Source organism: Rousettus aegyptiacus, unplaced genomic scaffold (genome assembly GCF_014176215.1).
Source record: "Rousettus aegyptiacus isolate mRouAeg1 unplaced genomic scaffold, mRouAeg1.p scaffold_m13_p_3, whole genome shotgun sequence".
Classification (NCBI taxonomy): Eukaryota; Metazoa; Chordata; class Mammalia; order Chiroptera; family Pteropodidae; genus Rousettus; species Rousettus aegyptiacus.
In genome coordinates, this window is record NW_023416306.1 from 5,400,046 (window position 1) to 5,426,309 (window position 26,264).

At 58.2% G+C, this 26,264-nt stretch overlaps 1 protein-coding gene and 1 non-coding gene across 3 annotated transcripts; one reads left to right on the plus strand and one right to left on the minus strand.

The window, feature by feature from the left end:
- Positions 1-104: 104 nt before the first annotated feature.
- PTPA (protein phosphatase 2 phosphatase activator) lies at positions 105-25,958 on the minus strand. 2 transcript variants are annotated; one of them, XM_016133796.2, is made up of 10 exons: positions 25,688-25,954; positions 23,223-23,320; positions 20,599-20,685; positions 16,322-16,447; positions 14,585-14,702; positions 12,413-12,512; positions 11,221-11,345; positions 10,165-10,265; positions 5,507-5,614; positions 105-1,710 (listed from the first exon to the last, which is right to left on the minus strand). In XM_016133796.2, the coding sequence occupies exons 1-10, from the start codon at positions 25,716-25,718 to the stop codon at positions 1,633-1,635; spliced, it is 972 nt and encodes a 323-aa protein (XP_015989282.1). In that variant the 5' UTR covers positions 25,719-25,954; the 3' UTR covers positions 105-1,632. The 2 variants fall into 2 exon arrangements, with proteins under 2 accessions (XP_015989282.1, XP_036074276.1); XM_036218383.1 differs by lacking the exon at positions 105-1,710 and adding an exon at positions 1,717-3,689 and having other exon boundaries at positions 25,688-25,958.
- LOC118600940 lies at positions 12,707-12,825 on the plus strand. Its single transcript, XR_004950127.1, has one exon. It is a non-coding gene; the product is annotated as a 5S ribosomal RNA (ribosomal RNA).
- Positions 25,959-26,264: the final 306 nt, after the last annotated feature.

The following is a 26,264-nucleotide window of genomic DNA, read 5'->3' on the forward strand; positions in this document are numbered from 1 at the left end:
ATCTGCTTGGTCCCCACACTCCACAGCCCAAGGGAAGGGACTTGACGGGGGACACAGAGTCCTGTGGAGATGGAATGAGCATGTGGCATGAAAAGACACAGATAACAGGTGCAAAACAGAGGCTTTAATCAGAACAGCGATGAAGGCGCGAGGGGCCGGGGCCCTGCGGGGGGCTGGGGGGGCCCTGCGGGGGACGGGGGGTGGGGGGAAGGCGGGTGAGAGGAGCCGGGAGGGAGGCGGGGCGCTGAGCCACAACTCAAAAACGATTTCTGCGACTCTTGGTCCAGCCTCTGCCCAGGCCATCGGGCCAGATGCTAGAATCAAGCCCCTGAACTGTGCTTCTCAGAGCTCCCCCTTCCCAGGAGCACACGGACACAGCTATGAGGTGGAGAGGCGGAGCAGGGCGGGCGGGGGCTGGGGCGGGCGAGAGTCTGCAAGAGCCAGGCCCGGGAGCAGCCCTGGGGAAAAGCCCAGGGACGGCATGCTGCCCCGGCACTCCCCAACTCCCCGGGGGGGGCCTGCCCAGCCCAGCCCCTGTCCATCCTCAGAACCAAGGTCCAGGCCTGGGGGGCCATCGCTACCTCACCCTGGAGGACCAACAAGCAAATCTGGGGCGGTGGGGGGACAAGTGGGCCTTCTGGAGTCCTCCCGCAGCCTGCTCTCCCGCCGTCCGGAGGGGCAGACGAAGCAAAGCCAAGGGCCTTGAAGAACGAGGAGCAGTGAGGAGGGGGGCAGGATGAACTGAAGGGACCCGGGCTCTCCCCAGCCGCGATGGCTCCAAGGCCGTCCCCGAGTCTCTGCCACCCCCTCCCAGCCAGAGCGAGCTTTGGAAAGGCAGGTCTCACCCAGTCGGCCCTGAGCAAGCCCTGCGGTGGGGAGGGGGGAGAGGCGGCGGAGCCCAGTCCAGCGCCTATCCAAGGGGTGGCATCCAGAGGCTACTCTCCAGGAGGGGGACAGGTGTGGCTGCGGCAGGACCCCAGCAAAGCCAAGGGCCAGGAAACAGAAAAGCCAGGACGAGACACTGGACACAGGACCCCACAGACCCAGAGGCAGCCGTGAGGGTCACCGGCCAGAAAGGCCAATGCCTCCCCCTGCCCCGCCCCAGCCCAGGCTAGCCACCAGCCTCAGCCTCCGGCCCTCGGGACCCCCAGACGCCCACCCAAACATGGCCTGGGAAACTGACCCGTGGAGAGCAACTGCTCCAACCCCAGGAAAGGCAACGGGACATGGGAAGGGGAAGCGATGGGAACAGCAAACACCTCCCGGGCCCCACTGCGCCGCGGAACAGCCGGGTGTCGAACGGGACTGGCCAGAGCGGGGAGAGGAAGGCCAGGAGCGGGGCTGCGGCCCGGTGAGCCTGTCCCCGGCCCCCTCTCCTTGCCCGTCCACCACAGGGGAAGGCAGGAAACTGGCCACACTTTGGTCACTTCCCCCAACTTGGATCCTTCAGCCTTAATGCCCTGAGCCTTCCTCAAGCCCACACTCGCAGCCCACCCCAGTAAACAGCCTCTCATCAAACAGAAAGAACAGAGGGAGGGGGCGGGAGGGGGCTGGAGGGGGCCGTGGCCGGGGTAGGGACGGGCAGGCGCAGGAGCGGCAGGCAGCCTGGACGGCCCTGGCTGCTCTGCCCCCCTAGCACGAGGTGACGGGGTGGATGGGCAGCAGGCTCCCGAACTTGAAGTGCTGGATCACGGGGAACTTCTCCAGGCACTGTGGGGAAGGAGGGGGAAGAGCGGAGAGGTGAGGGCGGCACCGCGCCCCTGACGAGGCCCCCCACGGACCCCTGGACCACTCCGGAGGCTCGGACCGGGGCGGCTCCAAAAGGTGGCCATCCAAGGCCCAGGAAGTGGCTTGCTACTTGTCCTTGACCACCCCTCCCATTCAAAGACCTTCCCACTCCACAACGATCAGACCCACCAAATGATGAGCGAGTAGGAGAGAGGAAAGGAGAGGAAGAGAAGGCAGCCCAGCCTCGCGAAGCGAACACCAGAAAGAGGCGGCTGGGCCCTGGAGCAACAAGAACCCTCCGGATCATTGAGGACCCCCTAGCCCAGGTCCCGGCGCTGAACGAGAGGTGTGCAGAAGCTGGGGCGCAAGTCAGAGAGGGTCCAAGGCCCATTTTCCCCAATTTTCAGTTCTTTAGACTGAAAAAGGCATCTTGGTACTTCAGAGTGAGACGATAAGAACCAGCTGACAGCCCCCTTTGGGGGGCGACTGCCGGCGGCCCTGTTCATGGGGCAGAGAACGAGAGACCCGAGCAGGGGAACGGCCCTGCTCCCCAACCCAGCCCACCAGGGCCTCAGCCCTACAGCTCGGGCAGAGGGGAGGTGGAGAGATCGAGGCCGGCCCGGTCCACAGGCGGCCAGACCCCAGGCCCACACCCCCGTGCCCTCTGGCGGGGGGGCTGCTTCAGCACCACGCAGGGCCAGGAAGAGGAGGGGACCCCAGCTCCCAGCGCCAGCCCCGCTGTGCCTCCCACACGGGCCCTGGTCACCACCTAGCTCTCATGGGCAACGGCTCCAGGCATCGGAAGATGTGCCTCCCCTCACACCTTTGGCCACAGAAATGACCAGAATGTGCTGGGCACCTCTTGGCTGGGACGTAACGAGACACGGCCTCCGAGGGGGTGAGGGTCCCATCCTGTGACCGTGGCCTCAACCTCCAACTTAGAAGGATGAAGGCGCGCCCCGACCGGCCCGGGTCCCCTCACCCCAAGAGCTGGTTGCAGGAACGAGGTCACCGGTGCGCGCGGACCACAAGGACAGGAGGGAGGCCGGGGGGCGGGCAGGGAAAGGGAAGCCTTTGTGCGGTGGAAGGACAGGGAGCCGGCTCAGCGTGGGGGCAGAGCTCCAGGCCACATCCAGGCTCCCCAGCCCGGGGCAGAGAAAGTGGGGAGCAGGCAGCGAGGGGCGGTCAGGGTGGGGGACGGTCAGGGTGGGGGCGGGAGGAGCAACAGCGGTTCGAAGCCAGAGGCAAAGGCTGAAGTGACTACCATTGCGCTTATGTCATGGAGGAAGCAGTGGGAGTCTGAGGGGAGGGGGCAGGGCCCTGGAATTCCAGGAAGGGTCAAAGGTCAACCTGCTCCTCGCTCTCATTCACAGAGAAGCTGCAAAGGCACGCGGCTTAGGGGGAGGGGCGGGGGCAGAAGTTCTCTCCACTCTGCCCCTGGGCCACAGAAAGGGCAAGGGGCTGGGCTAAGGCCAGAGGCTGTTTGGGACAAAGAAAGGCCGAGGCTTCAGGGCGACAGCAGAGACAGTGGATGGGAGCCTGGGTCAGCCCTTTCTCCCAGCTGACTGCCCCTGGGTCTCACCTGTGCTCCAGGCAGAGCGACACCTCAGCCTGTCCCGCAGGCCGGGAGGCCTGTCCAGGCCTGGACTCCCTGGACTCGATGGGGAGAAGTGGCTCTCCCGCCCCGAGGCGGCCTTTCTGAAGGGGGCGGCAGCCCTCAGGAAAGACAGGCCCGGGGCCCTGAAAGCATCTGCGTCCTGAGCTCAGAAAGGTCAGGACAGGCAGCTTGGAGACGCAGACAGCTGGTCCCAAATCCTGAGGCCGGGCCAGGTCAGGCTTCTGTGACAGCTCGGGGCACAAAGTCCCCTTCAGCAACCAACTCTGCCTGGCGGCCCTGGCCTTGCTAACCTCCTTCTGGACTTCGAGACTGGTAGGCTTCGCCCCACACACTGAGAACTCATCTGAAAAACCAAGTTCTTCCCTCGGACCTGTGGCAGGGAGCACGTGATCACAGGGGCTCCCAGAGACCAAAGGCTAAAAGCCAGCTGCTAGGGTACCGACCATCGCAGAGACTCGGTGCTCCTGGACTAAAGTCGTCAAGTTCCAGTGCTGTCCTACGAAAAACCCCTGGCAAGGCTGCAGCTCGCAGGCGCCTATGAGCACCCAGAGCTGGAATTTCCCGTTTTCAGGAAGGGCGCTTTGTTATCAGCTCGTGCCCTTCCACCCCCACCCCCCCACCCCCGTCCTGAGCTGCAGGCGGCTTTCAGTCACTGTCCTTGTGTGCAGTGTTCACAAGAGACACTGACAACTCCTGCACCAAGGACTGTCTTGTCCCTGCTGCACTACAGCCGAAGTGACTCTTAATTTGCTCCTCTTTCCTTCTGTCGACCCAGTTCTTTTTCCTCTGGAAGGAGCAAGCAGGGAAGGGTGGCCCAGTCTCCCTTAGGAGCCCAGGTCAAAATAAGTTTAGCCACTGAAGCAAGATCCTGCAAGGACAACACGTAAGACCTGAAGCAGGAAAGGCACCAGAGCCCTGCCCGTGACACGCAGGGGTGGGGGCAGGAGGCTGGAGGGGACCTGTGTCCCTGCCTTACTGTACACAGCCACCTGCAGTGGGGAGGGCTCAGCGGGGCGACAAGAGGTCCCCGTCAGCACCCACGGTGGGCTGGGGGGGGCAGGGGAGGCCTCAGGAACAACGGGACACCCAGAGGGCGGTGACCGGGCCAGAGCAGAGAGGGCTGGCTCCTGTGAAGCTCCTCTCAGATTAGAGAGGTATGTGCGCTGGAACCTAAACACAGGATGTGAAGTCCAGAGGAAGGGGATGGAGGCCGGAGGGGGAAGGGACGGAAGGGAAGGAGAGGCCGGGTCATTAACCCCTTCAGGGCCATGCAGAGCGAGCCGGGCCGACAGGAAGCACGCGTGCCCCCGAGCCACGGACAAGCCAAGCCCTCTCCTCCGCGCTCCCGCCTCTGCCAGACTGGAGCGAGGTCTGGGTGCAACGCGGCAGGCCCGGAGGATCCCGCCCCCCGCCCGCGGGAGAGCGACGGCCAAGGGTCAAGGGATGGGCACCACGGACGACACCTGAGACCCCCGCCTGAGGCGAGAAGTGGGGCCTGTGGGGACCCACTGTTCCGGGCGAGGGACTTCATAGCCAGGCCCTTCCCCAGCCACGGTCGAGCAGTTTCCGAACTGGTCTGCCCAGATGTGGAAGGAGCAAGTGGAAAGGACAGGGTGGAAACTGACTCCGTCTCCTCCCCACACGCCACCTCGACGGCTGGGAGCAGGGTGACTAGGACCAGCACAGCGGGCAGGAGACGGGCGGCCACCTCCCAGCAGGGGGCGCTCTGGAAGCTGACCTCTCTGCCTTTCTGACCTGAGCAGGGAGGACCCCCGAAGCAGTCCTTAAACGCCAGCCCCCACCTGCCCAGCCACCAGACACAAAAGCTTGAAGAGCGCCACTTCGGATGACGCCTCTGAAGAATAAAACCCTTTCCCAAGCGCGTCTTCACACCTGTGTCCCCAAGGCGACAGGACTGGGCGGGACCTCCGGCCGTCTGTCAAGGGGGGAGACTCCTCCTCCAACCAGGGCAGGGCCTTGCCACCCCCCCCTGCCCCCCGCCGCGGGGCAGAGTGGGCCTCTGTCCAGCGCTTTCCTGACAGGCAGCCCACGGATGGAGGTTCCGAGGCCTCGAGTGTCAGCGGGGCAAAACAGTGGAGTGGGGGGGGGGGCGGGGAGCAGCAGCCCCGGGACCGAGGGTGCCGGCCGACCCCCACTCACCTCTGCCTTATACATGCGGATGAGACCCTGGTTCACCTTGGACCAGGAAGGGACGGCACTGATGTTCCACAGCTGATTGGAGTGCTCTGCAAAGGGGCCCGTCTTCATCTGGAAAAGAGAGTCCGCGGGCTGGCGAGGTGCCACTGGGAGCCCAGCCCCTGCTCCCCTGCAGCAAAGTCGAGCGAGCGTCCACGTACGCACATGCACGCACGCACACGCACGCGTGCACATACATGCACACACATGCACGCACGCACACGCACAGGGACCAGGCCGCAGCATCTGCCTGTGGAGTGCACACGCACACAGAGGCACACGTTAGTGCCAGAGACAGGGCCCCTCTTGGCCTGCAAGACCCAGTAGGAAAACATAAGCCCCACACTCACCCTCTTTCTCCAACAGCCATAAAAAAGGGGGGCCTGATTCCCACCACCCACCAAATCCAGCAGCCTCAGAAAAATACAAAATTCACCCGAGCTCCTGCTGTGGCTCCCACCAACTCCCCAGAGCCACGGGGCACCTGCCAGCACAGGTACCCCCTCAGTAAACGGCAGCAGCAGCCTGGACCCCGACCCTCCGCAACCCAGACCCACACAGGTGGGCTCTGCCACAGGGTGCTTGCTCCGCACCTGCCACTAGCGAAGCAGAGAGTCGAGGGAGGGTTCGGTTTGGAGAAGGGCCAAGGTGGGTGAGACCAACCCCAGGGACCAACTGCCGGCGGGAGATTCGGGAGGAAGGCCTGTTTCGTGACCTGGCCAGGAGGTGTGGGAGGGGTGGCAACTACAGTAGCAAGTTAGACAGGCGGGAGCAAGGACGGCTCCATTCCCGGTCCCTCCGCCGGCCTCCGGGAAGGAAGAGAAAAACTGTGCAGCGAGCCGAGCGGAGTTTCCATCATGTGAGAAACCACGGGGCGGAGGCGGGCAAGGCGGTGTGGCCGAGCGTGGCCCTTGGACAACACAGGCCAGCACGTCTGTTTTTATGAACAAGCGGTGCCTGGTCCCCAACACTGCCCCTCTCCCCAGCTGACAAACAAGGTTCGGCAAGCACCCTGAGCCCCAAGCTTCAGAAGAAAGAGATTGAAAAGCAAAGAGGCTCAGCTGGCAAGGAAGCACAGACTTGAACCCTGCGTGCGTGGAAGGTTCCAGAAGAGGATGTGCACAGCGACAGGGCTGAGGGAAAGCTCTTCCAGGGAGAAGCTCCTTCTATGTAATGGGCATCGTAAGAATAAATGCCCAGGAGCACCCCACCCTCACCCCACCCCGCCGCCGGCCCCTCCGCTGCGGTCCGCTCCCACAGGCCACTCCACTTCTCCCATGACGGCAAGTCCTACAAAACCGCCATTTTATCCCGTCATCTCCCTCCTTGGCCCAAGTCCCCACAGCCTAGTCTGAGCCCCCAGGTTCGGTAACAATAGCCCCTTCTTTCAGCAGTGAGGCCTCAGCCCAAGGCACCAGATGACAAAAGCCACCCTGGGGTCTACAGGGGTTCTCCTGAGTCAGTCCCTTCACCCAGAATCTTTCCCCTCTTCTACCCAAGGCGCCCAGGCCTGGCCTTCGCAGAGCTTTGTTCTACTGTCCCACGCGAGCAGGCTCCACCCACCCTCTGCCCACCCCGCCCCCAGGCTCTCTGCCCCCTGGGCTGGTCTCCAGCCCTCGCCTGCACGCTTCCAGGCCCTGAGCTCAGGGATCACGGGAGCTGTGTGGCCGGTTTCACTCTGGTCCGAGCCCCTAAGCAGACCACCCAGGAAGCAGCCTGGCTCCACCCCACGGCAGCAGCTCCAGGGGACTGGGCAGCGAGGCGCGCAGATGGACACTGGGAAACGAGAGGCTCTGCTTCCCGGCCAGCCTCATCCACCAAGAGCACGGGAAGGGGGCCCCCATAGGTGTCACTGGCCTGCTGGCAGGGCCGGGGGGAGGCCCTGTCCCCCGCCCATGGAAAAGCCTGACATGCTGCCTGTCTGTAGGGGCTGCCCCACTCCCTCGGCCAGGCCTTCCGTGTCCCAAGGTCTCGCTAAGTCCTTCAGAAGGAGACTTTGCAACTCTAGGAGAGGAAAACAGATGAGGGAGAAAAAGGAATGGGGGCGAGAAGACAAAAAAAATTAGCTCGTTCTAGCCACAAAGGGAGAAGAAAAAGAGCGAGAACAAGCAAGCAAGCTGCAGTCCCGCAGTGACCCCAGGGGAATCGTGTGAGTCAGAGCAGCCATATTGAGCAGGAAATTACTCACAGACGCTGCGTTCCTGCCTCTCCACTCCCAAGAGAATCGGCCTTTTGTAAATGGTTCCTCTGTCAGTAACTGAGGGGGGATGGGGCACGGGAGGTGGGGGGAGGCTCTGCACAGCGCCTTCCTGTCAGCTCCTTCCCTTCCAGCTGAAATCCGATCCCTCCCTTCCCAAAACTCCAAATTTAGAAGCCAGATTGAAACTGAAATTCTTTTCCTGCCTGCCCTGGGCTCTTAAAGGCGCCAGGGCTGTATTTCCCGAGGCTGCAGAAGCCCTGTGAGATGCAGTCCCTTCTTCCGGGATGCCTAGGGCTAGCAGGGCAGGTCGCGGGCCGGTCCCAGGTCCCCCAGCCCCTGACGAGCTAGGGAGAAGCCTGGTTCCATCGGCAACTTCTTGTTTTGTCTAATCTCCCAGTTCCAACAGCCCCAGTGATCCCCAGGTCTACAGTGGGAACACTGCTCCCTTCCAGACCAAAGCACACAGAACTCCACACCGGCCTCCTGGTCCCTGTGTCCCCAGTGTCAAGCCTTGGGCCTCCCTTTGTCAGGGTGCGCCAGGCCAGGTCACTTGCTCACCAACTAGGAGATGCAAATGCTGGCCTGAGGTGGAAGGGGCCAGAGCCGGGGGTAGGCCAGACACGAGCTCTGGAGAACTAGGATAATGTGTTCTGCGATCAGCAGCCAGGCCGAGTGGGCAAAAGGCGGCCCTCGCTAGTCACCTCCGCTCCGGGGCATGCAGCTGCAGGCGGGCCAAGTGCTGACCGCCATACCCAAGCACCTAGACCTCAAGTGGAAACCAGGCCCTGCAGAGACGGTGCTGAACTAGGGCCTGCCACCTCTCCCCAATTAAATGTTACTAAAACCCTCTCCGAGTTCAATGTGCCTTTAGCGCCACCTAGTGGCCACTGCGGGATTTTTCCTTAGCAGAGGAACTGGGTCCCAAACTTTGGGAAAGCTTTTGGGTTTTTACACCAGCATGAGCAACCAAACAAACAAAAATGCAAAATTTTAAGCCGGAGTCAATTCCCATATTCCCTGAGGCTTCCCCTGGCTTTCCCCCTTGTTAGTTACTGACAGGGATGAGGGGACTGGCCCACCAGCAGGGGGAGCCAAAACGGTTTAGCTTTTTACCCACAAGTGAGCCAAGCCACAGCTAAGCATAGAATGTGCACACCCCTTTCCCCCACCCTGCTCCTCCAGCTCCCCCAGGGGTCTCCCAGGGCTCAGAAGACCCTGGCGTTCAACTCCGGAGAGCAGCACGTGACTGGCTTTCTTGGCAGCGAGCCAGGCTGCCCCGGAGTCCTCCTGACCTTGGGCCGGCTCCGCTGCTGAAGGCAGCAGATCTCTAGGTGTGAAGGGGTGGCTGCCCAGCAGTCAGTCCCAGGTCTGTCTGCTGACTTGGAAAAACGTGCCGTTCCCCTCTGGCCTCTGGAGTTTGGAGCAAGCCTGAGCCGAATGCCGACCAGGAGCAGCCTGGCGCTGCAGCTGCTGAACCGGCTTTCACCCCTTTGCAGGGGGCGCTGCAGCGGGCTCTGTAGCCAAGGCGGCAGCACCCCCAGGCAGGGGTCCACGGGTGTGCCAGGGACAGCACTGGGGCCAAGAGACATGTGCGCGGGCCTCGGGAAAGAGAACGGGACAAGAGACTCTCCAGACACCAGAGCCAGTGCACCCTCTGGAAGCCTGGCGGATGGGCACGCAGCAGGGCGGACCAAAGAGGTCCTGAGAGTACTGGGTCCCTCACACTCCTGTGCAGCCACCTGAGGAGTGTGTCTAAATATAGGTTCCTGGCTCTTGGGCCCCAAGGCTCTGATTCAGAAAGCTGGGGTGTGGCCCAGAAATGTGCATTTTGACAAGGTCCCCAGGCAAGGTCCCCGGGGGAAGTGATCCAAGGCTGCACTGTGGAGACCCAGCCTTACTAGGACAGCAAGGTCAGTTAAACGAGCTGCAGGGTGGGCTGGGGACCCGGGCCTGCTCGTCGTCACCTCCGCACTTCCCGGCCCACGTCCTCACGCACTGAGATGTGTCCCTTCAACAGAGATCCGCCCTGCTGTCCACTCCCAAGTCTCTCCACTTCCTACAATGGTTTCGTCCTATGTGACCACACACGTAGCTCTACAGACCTCGTGGGCCCCACCTGCAAGACGCTGACAGCCGCCCACCCCCAACAATACCCCCCCACCCTTCGGACCTGCGGCATCCGTCACCAAGCCCAGCTAGTGAACAAGTCGGTCCCTCGGCTCAAGCAGAAACCCCCAACCACTGGTTTGGGGAAGGAGATCCTGGATGGCCAGAAGCTGACAACCTCTCAGGGGAAGAGCGAGGCCTTGTCTTCAATAACCTGCCTTCTGGGGCCCACCCTGCCACGTGTGGGCAGCAGCACCGGCTCCTCCGTCCAGAGCCGCCGGCCTCGGTGCACTCCTCCCACGCCCCCTCCGCTCACCTCCGTTATGAACAGGATGCATTCCAGAAACATGTAGTCCTTGTGGTTCTCGTTCACGGCCTTCTCATCGACAAAGTGTCTGGGCTCCAGATACGGGTGATCTGGGAACAACAGAGCGCGCCGGGGTTCAGAACCAGGCGCTCGTGCCACTGGGGCACCTCGGCCCACGCAGAGCACGCCCACCCCTGCCGCGGTCCTGCCCACACGCCGTGGGCCCTGGACCTCGAAGGAGCAATAAAGGCCTTGCACGCATGTGTGGCACTGTCGTGTAATAAGCTCTGGCTCTGCTTCTTTCTAGCTGTGTGACTCGGTCGCCTCATCTGCGCAGTGGGAATAAGGACACGACCCCCTAGCAGGGCTGCTGAGTGCCACCTGGCGATCACGAGCACAGGTGAGCACTCAGCAGGCCGCCTGCACAGGCGTGAGTTAAGGGTGGCTGGTCTCATGCTGACAAAGCCCTTCCCAGGGTCACCGAGAAGGCAACGCACCTGGGAGCACTTACAGCAGTGCCTGTACCACACGCGCCAAACGGTCATTTGTTAATGTTATTTTGTAGGCAGGTAATCGATCCGACGTCAAAAGTGGAGTTATCACCGCACCCTCAGGCACTTGGCCTGCCCATGGGAAGTGGGGGAACCACCAGAGCGGGCCATAGCAAGCAGCCCACTGCCTGGCACTTGGTGGCAGCTGCCTGATGGGTTCCACGCACACGGCTCGATAGTGATGGCGGAGGAGTTGGTCGCCGAGTCAAAAGAGCCCCTGATTTTCAACAGCTGCTGCCAGGAGCTGGGGCGCACTTCACACCAGGCCATATGGGCCGGGCAAGGACCCTTGCTCCAGTCCCTGTCACCTTCCATTATCTTGGCGGAGCTCTGCCTCTGCCGCCCCCCGCCAGCCACGCTGGCGCACAGCAGAAGGCCGGCGGCAAGCGGCCTCCGTCAATAGCCAGTCTAAGGCCTGCCTCACAAGTTGTCGCTGTCTGGGCAGGAGGAGGGCCTCAGGGAGGGACACAGAACATGCGCTGGAGAGTGGGGGGTACACGGCCCCCTTCGGTACCTATGAGCTGTGAACTGCCCCATATGAAGGGCAGGAACTGGAAGTCGTCCAGGCCCCACACGCCCTGGCTGCCTGCTGGCTCCATCCTGTATGTTTTTTGGAGTTTCCGCATCACCTCAAGGTACCTGCACGGGAGGGAGGGGAAGAGAGGGGAGGGAGCGAAAGAAGGACTCAGCCTCAACCCTTCCGTGCCGCTGGGCGCACAAGGCGGCCGGAAACCGGCACTCAGAGCGGACTGGTCTGCACCGGTGCAAACCCGCGTGCGCGGGCTGTGACCGGCCGGCCCGCTCAGAACAACGGAGCTGCACTTGTTTCTTCCACGTGCAGCCTTCTCTTGGCTCAGGAAAGGGGCAAAACACCACCTGGGAAAGGGGGTTGGTGCCCCCGACTGCTGACGACGTAAGACCCGTGGCAGGCGCCTCGGCCTCCTAACTCCGGCCCGGCCCACCGGGAAGTTCGCAGGGGCTGACGCCGCCCGTCCCCTGCGTCCTTTCGGTGCCAGCTGTCACCGGGCGGCTGCCCCCGAGTCGCCATGGCACGCCCGCGCCGGCACCGCTGGAGCGGGGCCTGGCATGGGCACTGCCGTGCTCCCGGGGGCCGCGATGCCCCGGCGGCCAGGGAGGTGGTTTGGGGAGCGCGGGGAGCAGGTCACAGCCTGACCGCCTGGGTTCACCTGGCCGCGGAGCCTCAGAGAACAGCTCTCGTTTCCCTGTGCCTCACTTTCCTCACTCATAAAATGGGCAACACAGCTGCCGCTTCCTGGGCTGCTGTGAGAATTACAGTCCTGCGCTGCTTAATGACGGGGTTTCGTCCTGAGAAAGGCGTCGTCAGGCGATTTTGTCATCGTGTGACCATCACGGAGGGCACGCGCACACGCCCATGTGCCGGCCCCATGAACGCGTCGTGTGTCAAGCGCTGGGCATGTGCCTCCACGCGGAGAACACCGCGGGAGGCGTGGCTGTCACTGTGTAACATTTCCTTCCCCTGTTTTTACTTGAATTTGAACCTGCTTGAAGAAGTGAGTCTGGACACACAGTCCACAGCCAGAGCCTGAATGGGACAGGACCAGAGAACCGACGCCACTTGGGAGAACCCTCCAGCACGCCGTCCCCCGTCTCACAGTGACGGGGAACGAGACCCCCTCGCTCCTCCTCCCACGGGCAGCTACCCCTCCTGCCCTCCTCGCACTCACCGGTTAAACACTGTAAAGACAATGGCTATTTGGTCGTCCACCCGGAGCACCCCAATCTTGCAGAGACAACAGAGGAAAGCAGCAAAGGCTGCTTCGTGTCCTGGGGGGTAAAAACAGCAGAGGTTGAGTCTCCCAGAAGGAGTGGGATTGTTCTTAGTCTTGTTAGTGTCCAAATCACTGATAACTGCCCCTCCAAGAAGGCAGGCCAACATGGAGACAATGAGGCCTCTTCCCTATCTAGAAAGATGTAGGCCCTTTTAAGAACTAACAGTACAATAATTCTAATCCTAAAAGGCCTATGGCCATACCACCCTGAACAAGCCGGATCCCATCTGATCTCGGAAGCTACGCAGGGTCGGGCCTGGTTAGTACTTGGATGGGAGACCACCTAGGAAGACCAGGTGCTGTAGGCGTGAAAAATAAAAAATAAAAGATTGTAAACTGACAAGGTCCTTGCCATCTGTGAGGTCGACCAAGGGTTGCCTCGCCTGAAACATATAAAAAATAAATAACCCTAAAAGGCCTAGGCTGTTGACTTCTTAAACGGGCACCTACACTTCATTTTGCAGGTTTAACTCACTCGCCAAGTCCACCCTATTTACTGAGCACCTACTATGTCAGGCAAAAAGGAGACAGTCCCTGCCCTTGTTTTACAGTTTACGACGGACATGGAATATTCAATCACTTCTGTGACTCTAGCGCTAGAGGAGAAGGTAGGTGATAATTGCAAGGCATCACAGGGAGAAGGTGACAGAAGGATTCGAGGTTTCCCGGAGGGAGTAATATTCATCTGAAAGAGGAATAAGAATTGGCAAGGCCTGGGGAAAGCCAAAAGAACATTCTAGCCAGAAGAAACAGCATGTGCGAAGGCCCTGAGGCAAGAAAAAATATTTGATATGTTTCAAGAACTCTTAGGCGGCTAGCATAGCTAAAGCAGAGAGCAAGGGAGAGGTAACAAGATGAGGCTGCAAATGAGATAGGCCTTAACAGCCACAGTAAAAAGCTCAGGCTTTATCCTCAGAACAATGGGGAGCTCCTGAAGGCTAGTAAGCAGGTCACATTCTAAGCATGGTCCCATTGCAGGGTCCCTTCCCACTCACGTCAGATAGGCGTGGTCAACACTACGGAATCCACTGGACTCTGGGCTGAATCCATGTCATAGAAAACACAGTTGGAGGAAGGAGAAGAGAGAATATTTCAACGACTTCCTGTCCTATTTCTGCAGAATGAAGGCCCTTGCAAGGGCCTGGAAACTTGCGAGCTGTTACTGTCACCTGCAGTTTCTGATCATGACCAGACAGAGCCAAGCCACCATCATTCCCAGGTAATCATCACTCTTGCACACCTGAGAGCACCTGAGAATGGAAGAGTCCCTTCCCTCCGTGGACCTGACCACTCTCCCCTCCCGTGTCTTTCCCTGTCAGTCTAAGTGAAAGCTTTACCCCTGAAAGTCTCAAAACACTTAATGAACCTGTTCCCTAGCAACAGAAGGAGTAGACACAAAACTTTCCCAGGACCCGAGTCCAAGGGCACCCTTCTCCAGGCCTGCCTCTGTTAACTGGGGCTCCTCGTGAGGATCCCAACCCCTAAACCCCAAGCAAAGGGAGGGCCCGAGAGAGTGGTGCACTTGAATCTGCCTGCATCAGCGTAGAAAAGAAAGGAAAGGAGGCCTGCTGAAGCAGGGAGCCTGCTGGGCCACTGAGCACGGGGCCATGCCCCAGGTTGGGTGTAGGCATGCGCCCTCTCCTGGAGAACTCGAGAACACAGGGAATGTGGCTGAGAGCAAGGGCTGTAGGGAGAGGGTGACCACAATGCTGCCAGAGGCTATAAGCTCTTTTGTCTCTCAAGGCTTCTGTAAGCACTGCCCTGAGATGCGGCGAGTACTCGGTAAATCGGTAAACCGCCGTGTTGGTGGTGATGATGAGCTCACAGAGAGACGCATCAGCTCTGCGCACACAGGAGCGCGACGCGTGTGGCATCAGCTCCCCCTGGTGGACCGAGTCAGGGCTGCAGGAGCAGCACCGGGCCCGGCATCCAGGAGCGCTGCACCCCACCCAGCTGGCCAGGACGGGCTGCTTGCTCAGGGATCCCCCAGACAACCGGGGGCAAAAAAGGAAGCAGCCCAAGAAGAGAAGGCAGTGAAGCCAAATAAGTGCCGGGAACGGCAGGTACCTGTGCCGTAGTCGATGCGCGTGGAGTTCCCCACTGACTCCTTTAGGTAAACAGCCACCTCGGGCACAGCAGCTGCCAGATGGGTGGGGACCACTGTGGCCACCAAGTTTTCTGCTTCCTGATAACAAAAAAGACACAAAGTGGTGGCAACAGATTAGGCAGCACCCAGGTAGGCCAGCGCCCAGGGGTGGCGGCTGGCCAGGGCCCAGGCTGCCACGCCAGGCGGCCTGGCTCCCCGCTCTGCCTGGCGCGGAAGGAAGACGAGGGAGAGCGTTTACTCCGACACAACGGAAACTGCGCTGGGTAGCTTTTCATCCGCTGACTCTTCCTCCAGGTGACGAGGTTCTGGTGGCAAGACCGCAGGGGTCTGAAAGGAAGCCCCCCGATCTCCCACGGGTGTCACACTTTCAGAAACGGAGTTTGCGCCACACGCCCACCGAAGGACATACGCAAGGATTTCATGGCGGCATGGCTTATGGTAGCCGAAATGTGGAAACCGCCCGCGAGTGAAATGTCCAACAGCAGAGTGGTTCGACTGTGGTGCGGTCACACTTGGGAACACTACGGAATAACGAAAAAGGGCCACTGCTCTGCGCGGCCATGCGGATGAATCGCGCGGACACGACGCTGAGCAAAAGCAGCCACGTGAAGTCCAAACACAGCAAAATCTACGGCACAGAAATCAGGAGGAGTGGGGGAGGGGGGGTTCAATTAGGAAGGGGTCACCAGGGCCGTGCTGGAATTTCTATAGACTGATGTTGGTGGTGGCCACAAGGGTAAAAACGTGTTATGCTGTACAGCTATCATTTCTCAGTTTTAAGTTATAACTTGATAAAAATCTTAAAAAAACAAAAACAAAAACAAAAACAAAAAAAAACAAGCCCATGTGCCATCTTAGACTCCAAAGGCAGCCCAGACCACTCTTAGAACAGAAAAGTATTTTGCTGGGTCCTTTAGGAGGCCCCTCTGCTCCACGGGCTGGAGAAGTTCAGACCCAAGTTTCTCTAAGTTCAGTCCATGGACACCTGGCATGAGACTCTCCAGACCTACTGGAAACCTGGATTGATTCCTGGGCCCTACTCTAGGCCTCCAGATTCTGCTTTTCTAAGCATGGGGCTGCGACCCTACGTTTGCTTGTTTGCTCTGAACGGGTATCACCTTCACGTGATTCAAAAATAATCACATTGTAAGAGACGCACTGAGGAGTTCCACTCCACCCCGTGTCATCTGCCCTCGAAAGGAAACCGCCGTTTTCTTCGCCTTTTGTGTACCTCTCCAGTGACGTGACTCTGTCGATGCGAACTGAGCAACACGAACATCTTTTTATGTCTCCCTCTTTCCTACCCAAAGGCAGCTTGCCATGTGCATCACAGGCCTGGCTGCTCTTAATCTCACAGTGACTTGTGGTCGCTCCCTGAGCTCCCTTGCCGGACTCCTTGCTCTCCCTTACAGCTGCGCAGTGCTCTGGGGGTGGACGTATTAGTTTATTTAACTGATCTCCTACAGAGAGACACTCAGGATGTTTCAATGCGTTGTTAATACAAACGATGACCTACTAAACACCCTGTACAGAGGACTACATACCCAAGTAGTGACTCCCAGAGACGGCTAGGGCAGAGAATAAGTGCACTTGGACTCTGGTAAATAAAGCTGCCATTTCAACAAACTCCCAGCGATTCTGGTGTGCCTGAAGGCTGCCCCCAGCCCAGCCCCGAAGCCTGTCTGTGGCCGTCTCACCTCGTCGAGTTTGGCATACCAGGTCCTGTAGGCCTTGTTCCCGAATCGAGAGGGCTGGTCCACTGGAGGAGTCTCATCGATCCACCTGTCCAGCGTGTTGAGAAGAGCGACCAGTTTCTCAATGGCCTGTGCAGGCAAAACAGAGAGGGCCAAGCCACAATGACCAGTGGCCCTGTGCTAGAGCCACAGAGGGAAGTCCCAGCTGCTGCGGAGCCATGACTCCTTGCCGCTCGCCTTTCTCCCTAACCATCCTGAATACAGAAAGGGGGCCAGGGGGGTGGAGCTCTACAGAAGGGTGCTGGCGCTAAGCCAAGGGATGGGTGTGGCTTCGGCACCCCGGTCCTCCAGCCAGCTTATGTGAGGGGGGCTGCCGGACAAGCACGAACTGGAGCCCTGGCCTTCCGCAGACCTGACTGGGGCTTCTGACTGGTACACAATACCTACTTGAACGACCAGTAATCCTGTGATTCAAAAATAATCGCATTATAAGAGATGAATTGAGAAGTTCCACTCCACCCCATTTCATCGACCCTCCTCTCCTCTGCCCTCGAAAGGAAACCCTCAGAATTAAATTCTGTTAACATTTTAACACACTCTTCTATTTTGTTTTTATGTGGCGTTTTGCATTGCTGATCGTGGTGAGAGGTTTGAAGGCGGAGAGACCTGGATCCCAATTCCAGGTAAAGCACCATTAGCTGCCACAAGACCTTGAGCAAGTGCCTGTAACTCCCTGAGCCTGTTTCTTCATCTCAGAAACAGGCACAATGACAAACATTCTCTAATGCTGTTACAAGGACATGACAACCGAGCAGGCTGCTCAGAGCAGCGCCCCACATAAGGCGAAGTGATAGTTACCACATACGGACTCTAAATGTGGGTCGAAGGGCACACGCTGCTTCGTAGCTGATTTCCTTGTGAACTTCATTCCACACCGACGTGTAAACATAATTCTATGACAGCCTCTGAGTGAATAATATTCTGTCGTACCAGTGTACTGCAATTTATTTACTGAATCTCTTGCTGTTAAATGTTTGGGCTATTTCCAATTGTTCACTACCACAAACATCATGATAAATCACCTGGCAACTCACTCTCTGTGAAAATGCTGGGGAAGGCTTTGGAGGGCCGCCTGTGTTCGAGAGCCCACCCTCCCTGCCACAGAAGGCAGAGACCAAGAGTGCAATCAGTGTCACAGGCCAGGACAGCATCAGCACACAAATATTCAGTGAGGAAGTCAGGTGAGGCTGTCTGCCCAAATCACGGGTCTGTGCGGACAGCTAGAAAAATGCTCCTTCCAGACATGGCTGACAGAAATGGGCCAAACGAGGGGCAACGAAGGGCTCGTGGGGCGCGCGACGCAGAGGACGCTGCGAGTCAGGCCGCCCTGGGAGGGAGGGACCCTGCCATGAGGCAGACAGTGCCTGTGTCTGCTGGGCACAAATGGCATGAGGGGACGCCTCCAGCAGCGCCTGGCACTGGCAGGAACCAGCAGGACAGTGCCCACAGGAAAAGCCACAAGGAGACCCGTCAGGTCTGCTGTGGAGACCACAGGGATGCAACCCCAGAGCTGTGTGCGTGTTGGGAGGGAAGGCGGGCGTGAGCCGGCGAGACACATGCCAGCCGGTGCCCCCAGCTGCACGCTCCAGGGGGCACAACTCACATCCCCGCCCAGGTACATAGTGCCTCCGGTCCCTGTGCAACACGACAGTGGTCCTCCCTCACCTTCCCTGTCCCTATGCTTGAGGCCCGGGAAGACAGAAAAAGACGCCTATGAGAAGAGAATGCTCCCCTCATACCTGGCTGAGGCAGAGGGCCAGGGTGACACAAAGCTACCTTGCCAAAATGTGGCAGAAAGTGCTGACGGAGCCTGGCTTTGTGAAGAATCAGGTCACCAGGAACACTGAGGGTGAAGAGCAAACCTGACCCCGGGCAGCGTCTGGGATTTAGGAGGGATGGCACAATAATCTGGGCCCCAGGAAGAGCCAGCAAGGCCCACTGCAGAGACCTCAGCCTGGTGAGGCCCTGAGCAGGATAAAGACGGTGCCCCAGGCCGGCGGCAGCCAGGCCCCAGCTGCTAGCTCAGCTGGGCCAATAACAGTTAAAAGGCTCCTAGCTTCTTTTTCTGGATAGGGTTTCGGGGGGCTGCCTCTATTATTTGGCTAGTTTGGGGAGAGGGTTCAAGGGGAGGGCACTGTAGCCCGGAACCCCCCAGGAAACACGCAGAATACTTTGAAGCTACACCACTCCTGAGGCCAATGCTTCTTTTCTAGATTTCGTGGACAAGTATTTTACTTAACAATTTCTTCCTTTTGCCCTCATTTTAAAAATCAAACAGAGCAACAATAAAAAATAAGCCTCCCATCTACCATCACCATTATTTCGCAAAAGTCAAAAATTATAACCCCCAGAGAACAGGACAGACATAATCTCAAAAGGAGCGGCCTCCAGACGCGGGGCTCGGTAAGCTCACCCCGTCCCCCTCCTTGGCTCCCCCTGCTGCGGGCAGCCTGGGTGGAGGTCGCCACCCGACTACGGCCCTCACTCCGCACTGGGAGGCAGGAATGAGGAGGCACAGAGGGCCCCCATCTGGGGGCTGAGGCTACACACTGCGACCCTGCCAGCTGTGGGCAGAGACTAGGAGACCCCTGGAGACCAAGCTCGTCGCTTCTCTCCGCCGAGTGAGGAGCAGCCCACTGCCCCGGCGCTGGGATGAGCCTCGGCTCGGGAAGAGCCCTAACTGAAGCAGGAACATTACTGGAAATTTCAACTGCAAATTAATTAATGACGATGATGTGACCTAGTGTGTTGCCAGGCACTGTGAGAAACACGTCCTACTTGTGAGATCTCAGCAAATCCTCTCAGGGGCCACGAGTAGGTCTGTGGCTCTTCCCACTCTGTAGATGAGGACATCAACAATCAGAGGGAACAGGGCCCTCTTCTCAGAAGTGAGAGGTCATCGAAACCAGATTAGTGTGACTCCAGAACCCAAACTATTAACCATGTTGCAGTCCTGACAAAGGAGCGGCCCTCGGGCTAAGACAACACCTGGCTGCTGTGGACAGCGCCCATCAAAGGCTCAGGGGCAATTAAGGGATGTGAGAGGGGCTGGCAGCCCGGGACCTGCTGGGGTAATTAACCCGTGCCCCTTTAATTAGCCTTCTGCACCACACTCCCCAGCCCACTGAGCACAGCGGAGCATCCCCTGCCAGACTCAAGGGGGAGCCCTCTCTTCCCCGAGCCATCTGCACTCACAGCCAAAGTCCCAGAGCACTGGGTGGGACCAAGAGGAACCCGGGAAGTCACTGGTGTGCCAGCTCCAAGAGAAGCTGTCAATCCCACGCATAGGCCTGGCTCCCCGCAAATGAGAGACCAGGACCCTGGCCATGCAGCAACCAGCTAGGGCGCGGGAATATGAAGGTTACTGGGGCAACGTGAGCCTCAGGGAAGGCAGAGGGGCTGGGGGAGAATCGCCTCAAGCCCTTATGTCTGAGATGAAAAGCTGGAGGTGGGACGGGGACCCAAGAGGGCCCTGGAGGCCTGGGACCCAGCCCTGGGAGACAGCGCCCTGCAGAGCAAACAGCTCGCAAGTCCACACCTTCCCATGGGCATCAGCGCCCCCACAGCTCGTGCCCTCCGTGCACAAACAAGCCTGTCCCTGAAACACAGCCAGAAAGCACCCCCTACCCCCACCCCAACATTGTGTGCCTTTTGACTCAGTGTTTCCTCATCTGGGAATGAATCCTTAGGAAACAACACCCACAGATCTAGGTGCAAAGGCAGTGTTTGGGGAAACCACCTACAAGTCTACGGTTGTAGGGGGTGGGTGGGGGGTGGGTGTTAAACAGATGAGGCGGCATTTCCACCGCAGGAGGGGGGGTGTCACGGGCAGGCCTTGGTGACACTTCCCGACCGGCTGCCCCAGGAGTCAGCTATGTGGGGGAACGTGGGGAGAGGTAGCTTTTTCGTTAATGTTATACACGTTTCTATCAGCAATCTCTTCAGTTTTAGCACATTTACTTCCTTTGTGATCTTTTTCAATTTAAAAAGTTACATAAAAATACCAGTTAGCAAAAATGCAAACTACAAAACAGCATGTTTACCTACCTTGATCTCATTTTAACAACTATGCCTAGAAACACAGACCCCGAAATGCCAGCGACACACGCGTCTGGGTGATCTCGTTTTCGGCACAGGCCCCGCTGCGGGCAGGGCCACACAGCGGCTCCGCGGAGCGATTCCGGGACGGGCGCTGCCAGCGGGCTCCCCGCCCTGCCTACCTCAGAGACTCTGTACTCGAAGGTCAGCTTCTTCCCCTTCACACCTTCGTTGAGGGTGAGGATGAATCCGATGTAGTCAGCGTACGCCTACCAAGGAGAGGGAGGGGCGGGACGAAGAGACGGCTGTCAGACACCCCCACTCTGTGCTCCCCAGCTGGTTCCCAGCTCACCCAGTTACCAAACCGCTCCAGGCTGCCCCTGGCTCCCAATCCAGCAGCAAGAGCAACAGAAGAGGAATGCTAACTGCCCCACCCCACCCTCCGTCCGAAACCCGACAAGCCAATGCGCCCGGGCCTCCAGCCACTTCACTGCACGCACGCCCTCGCTGCCATCGCTGTCTTCACAGAGCAACCCCACGAGCTGGATACCGTCACTGTCCCCATTCTACACACGGGGAAGCCAAGGCGTCACGAGAAGCGACTTGCGCAAGGTTTCCTAAGACCAAGATCTCATTAGAGGCGGAGCAGGACTCAGCCAGCCAAACTCTAAAGCAGAGTGGCCCAGTACTTGACCATTGTACTATGCCACCAGGAGTCCAAGGAAGCCACCAAGGTCCCTCCCCTGGGAATATGTCTCCCCCACTAAACAGGCCAGGCTGTCTGCCTACGATGCAGATGGCCTGCTCCCCAGAGAAGGGAGCGTTTTTTTCCCGTGGTCAGGTCTCTTGGCATGCCCACCCGCGCCCCCAGCTCCCAGCTGGGTGCTCTATATCCTGCTGGGCACGGGCTGCACCCAGCACAAGGATAAAAGAGCACTGAGGTGCAGGGCCCTAGAGAAGCAGTTCCTGGGAACACGCGACTTCTGTTGGATCTTGTGTCTTCCTCCTCCGTTAGCTCCTTGCCTTCCTCCTATTCAAGCCCTGAGAACGCCGTGGGCTCCCGGCACGGCGAGATGAGCCCCGACGAACGAGCACGCGGTACCTAAAAGGGAGCATGCCCACAGCAGGATCCTCCTGCCGGTCTACGTGACGGCCGCAGGAAGAAATGAGGGGTCACACGGCAGACCCAGTGGATCACCCGCAGCGACTCTCCCGGCCCAGGCCAAGTCTGAGCCCTCGCCCTGACTCTGGCCGGAGTCTACGGTCACCCCTGCAGAGTACACTGGGATGCGAGGAGAGGAAGCAGCAAGGAAGTGTCACCACCATCCACGGTCCCTGCTCCCACGTGGGTCCGGGTCTCTCAGTGACTAAAACTCAGGACAGCCTCACGAACATGACCGTGCAAGGTCTCCACTGATGCTATCGCCGTCATCGTCATCCTCCTCCTCATCATCATTAACAGCAATAAAAACCACACCTGCTGCTCAGTGAGGCTCACTATATGCCTAGCGCTGGACCAGGTGCTTTTTGGGCTTTAAATCACTTAAGCCTCCAAACGATCCCACTTTACAGTAGAGGAAACTGAGGCTCGGCCAGGTTAATACCCTGCCTAAGTCACAAGAAGAGGGAACTGGCAGCCCTGGGCCTCGAGCCCTGACCTCTCTGACCCCAGACCCATGCTCTTGGCACGGCACTGTGCTGCCTAGTGAAACACTGTGGGCCACAGCACAGAGTCACTTGTCCGGTCACAACGAGTCCACGCATTTCACTGAACAGCTTCAGCGAGCGAAAGCCTCTCTCGGGTGTTGTTCAGCATGCAAACCAGAAGGAAAAGTAACCAACGAGTTCCCGGAAGTGCTGCTGCCTAGAGCGGGGCTGGTAAACGCTACCTGCAAAGGGCCAAACAGTGAGTATTTCAGGCTCCCCGGCCCATACAGCCTGGTTAACAAATTCTCACCTCTGCCCTCGTAGTGTGGAATCAGCCATGAACCAGAGGTAAATGAATGAGCGTGGCTGTGTTCCAATAAAGCCGTATTTGCAGAAGCAGGAAGAGCCAGATCACACTTGCTGACCTGTAGCCTAGACCAATGTCGGCACAGCAGACTCCTAAAAGAGAACCTGCCAAGCGTGCCAGGACCCCAGAAGCCTGCCCTTCTCTACAAGTGACACTCCCTACCCCAGCTGACCAGACCTGGTGTAGGCACCTGGCTGGAGCTGGACCAAAGGCCTTCTCTGGGAATTTGAAATTAGCATTGTTTTTCTTAGGCTCAGTCTTTCCACGGCCCGACCACAGCCCAGGAAGCAGAAGCCGTTATCTTCTGCCCACCACACGGACTGAGCAGCACAGAAAGGCGGTCTGCCCCACAGTGCTCTAGGTCCCAGTTCACAAGTATTTTTAGGCTCAGCCAGTTCCCTGGCCTGGGTTCTCACGCAATAACCTCCTCTCCCTTTGATACACTGGCTCCCCGACTTGCTATAATTTGTAACCAAGGATCAAAGTGACCTCTTCCATCATTTAGGACTCTTGTGTTCAACGAATCCAATAACACTCGAGCAATGGTGTACGAGAACCAAGAGCAGAACTCTCCAGGGCTGCCCTGGGCCCAGCATCTGAGTGCTGCCCCCGACAGGGATGGACAGTCATCTCCCCTGTCCCCTCCCTCCTTAGCTCCTAACAGCTCTGACTCCAAGAGCAAGAGGGTCAGGGGCTCACAGCCCCAGCCACGCCTCTGGAGAACCACTGTCTTTGAAAAAGCTCGGGTTTCTCATCCCAGTGCTGACCCCACAGTGCAGACACCACTGGTACCTGAGAACGTTTCCATTTGCCCATGTCTGGAACCGTGTGGATCTCCTTTTTTGGAATGATGAAGTTCTGAGGGGCTGGAGGAGTATCCTCTGAAGAAGCTTAAAAAAAAAAAGAAAAGCAAACAGATAAATAGACTCCTCCCAAGACACACACACACACACACACACACACACACACACACTCTTAAACCAAGACTACAACACCCAAGCCCTAGTGTAAACCAAACACATACTCGCAGGACAGAGTATTGTCTTGTTAAACCAAACCCTCTGGCCTCCTGCCTTCCCTTTCTCTGCAAAGAAAGTGAGGCATCGATTGTTGAGGCAGAAAAAATGCCATGACACCTGGAGACCTAAGTAGTAGGATAGAGAATCTGAGATAAGAGCAAGGCAAACCTCTGCCCAATTCAAAATTAACCAGGGCCCAAGAAAGAGACCAGAAACTCCCTTCTTCCTCCCACCTGTTCTGCAAGTCCTGGTCCCAGAACCCCAAACTGAGACCTCCTACTATTAGTAAATTGCTACTTTAAGTAAGATGCTAAGTAAAAAGCTTTGTAAGTCGGGCTGGTTAACCTAGACGCATTGCTTTTATGGGAATACGTGTTCCACATTCTAAATAACCAACTTGCAGATGATTATCTAAGTTGAAGAGAACTGTTACAGGAAAGCAGATAGCCTTCCTGACTTTATTTGACAAGGAGGAAAACTTCCAGGCCAGATCCTGTTCCTAGGGAAATGTCTATCTTATAGGAAGCACCACAACAGATCACGGATGAAACACACACACGAGCCACCAAAACATAAAATCCTAAATCAAAAGTCAGACCCACAATCTCTCCAACATCAGATTCTGCCTCTGACAAAGGCACCACTGGACAACTGGATCCCCTAAAACCTCTTAGCATAAGATGGAAACATCCAGCGTTTGAGAAATGTTTCCAAAAACTCCCAGAGAATATACTGTATTGTCATCCACCATCTGGGAACGAGTTCAAATGTCTGGTTCCCATGGGAAAAGGATAACAGTAATCCACACTGAGTAACTGGGCATGTCCCACGCTTTACCCACACCATCAAAGGCACACACTCTCCATCTCTGTGAAGAAAGTGTAGCAGGGCCATTTTAAGAGATAAGAAAACAGGCTCACAGAGGCTGCAACTTACTTGCCAGGCAGAGCCAGATCAGTTTCACTCCAAAACCCAAGGCTTTCACCACTATACTGTGTGAGTTAAGCAGTTCTCTCCGCTTGTCCCAAAACGTCCTGTTTCAAACTTCAAAGAAGGACCAAGTCCAGGGAACTCGGATCTTCCCAACCATAGCTAAACTCCTGAGCCTTCGTCCCTTTCAGAGCACAGTTTCTCTCCCCTGCCCTACGCCCTGCCCACCATCTTCAGAGACACATTCATCTCACTGGTAATTCTGGTTGCCTTAGAGCTCTTGATGTCATTATCAGAACTTCTAAGGGAACATGTACAGAAATTAAACGAAATGTCTGGTTTCGGATGCACTAACGGATCATACCCAATTCTCTGTTCATCTGCTGGAAGGAGGGGGAGCCTCTTATGACCTTCAAAATTTCTGAGACCTTTCCAGGGATGATAAAATGTAAGACAGGGTAGAAGGAATATCGAATGCTTTCAAAACATTAGCGGTGTTTGGCCAACCTATCTGCTCCTGACAGAATTTTTAAAGTTTTCTTAGCTCTAGGGGAGAATGGGGGAAGGGAATCAGCAAACAGCTTCCCGTTCTCCAGGTTACAAGTCTCTTTAAGAAGATCTTCCCCTAGCCATTTGAGATGAACTAAAAAGAGGCTACAGTGTAAATAAAAGTTACAGATGGTGGTGCCAGAGAGAGATTCGCTCCTCATCTTGCACAACCAGCCTTTTTAAATTAGTGGTTTAGATGACCAAGGTTAGTTTCTCTCAATAAATTCTCAGCCACTGAAACGCCGGAGGCCGGCTTCCCAGAGAGGGAGGTGGATGAGGGGCGGGCAGGTGTGGAGGCGGCTGGGACTGCGGTCCAGCAGGCCCAGGCCGACGGAGCAAACCCCGAACCCTGAGCAGGGTCTGATAAAGAAGGGAGCCCCCATCCCCGGCATCTTCCCCACGAGGCCAAGCGCAGCGCGGACGTGTCCAAGGCCTCCGCCTCTGGCCAAGGCGCTGCCCACCCGACCCTCGGGCGGCCGGGCCCCCCGAAGTCCGGGCGTTGCGCGCCACCCACCAAACCTTCGTAGCCCCAGGTTCTTGCTCTGCCACCCAGGCCCCTCACCGCTTCTCCCGCAGGGCCCCTCAACTCCAGTTCGTCCTCGGGGCCCATGGCCTCTTACCCATCGAGTTCTTCTATCTCCCGACACCCCCCCCCCCCGGCCCCACGCCAAGATGAGCCCCCAGCACCACACCCCTCCCCGGCCCCCGCGCCTGGCACCGCCCCCGCGCCTCCACCCCGACCCCGCCGGCACGTCCTACCTGGCGGTGACTGCCGCTCGCCCTCAGCCATCTTCCTGCCAGGAGCCGGCCCCGACGCCTGCGGTCTCCTCACCTTTCACCCCCCGCACTCACCCTTCCTTTCCCCGCGCTCAGATCTTTTTGAAGAGAAATGAGCACCGGCCGGCTATAACCGAAAACCTAGAATTAAAGTCACCCCGGCGAAGACGACCGCCATGTCGGTGCGGGGCACTCAGGGAGCATGCCCAGCAACGGCCGGCTCGCGGCGGCAGCGTTCGCGGGGGGCGGCGGCCATGTTGGTGCGGGGCACCCGGAGCATGCGCACCAACCGCCCGCCGGCCCGGCGCAGGGCCCTGGGAACACGGCAGCCATATGTTTGCGGGGCGGGCGAGGGACGTTTGCGCAGCCATGCTTTTGCGGGGCGCTCCCCATCTGTCATCTTTGTGCGTGGCTCTGATCCTATCCTAAGGGATGTTAGAAGACATTCCCTGTCAACATGGTTGTGTTTTCCTACCAGAGTAGCGCTCAAGGACACCAAATGGACTGAGATGGGGGCACATCACTGCCTCCAACAGTTTGGACGGCATTTGGAAGTGAG

Coding starts and splice junctions, on each gene's coding strand:
- PTPA (XM_036218383.1), bottom strand. CDS start 25,718: ATGGCTGAGGGCGAGCGGCAGTCACCGCCAG. Junction 14,703..16,321: donor GGTATGCCAAACTCGACGAG/GTGAGACGGCCA, acceptor TTTTGTTATCAG/GAAGCAGAAAACTTGGTGGC. Junction 10,266..11,220: donor GGGCAGTTCACAGCTCATAG/GTACCGAAGGGG, acceptor TGTTGTTCCCAG/ATCACCCGTATCTGGAGCCC.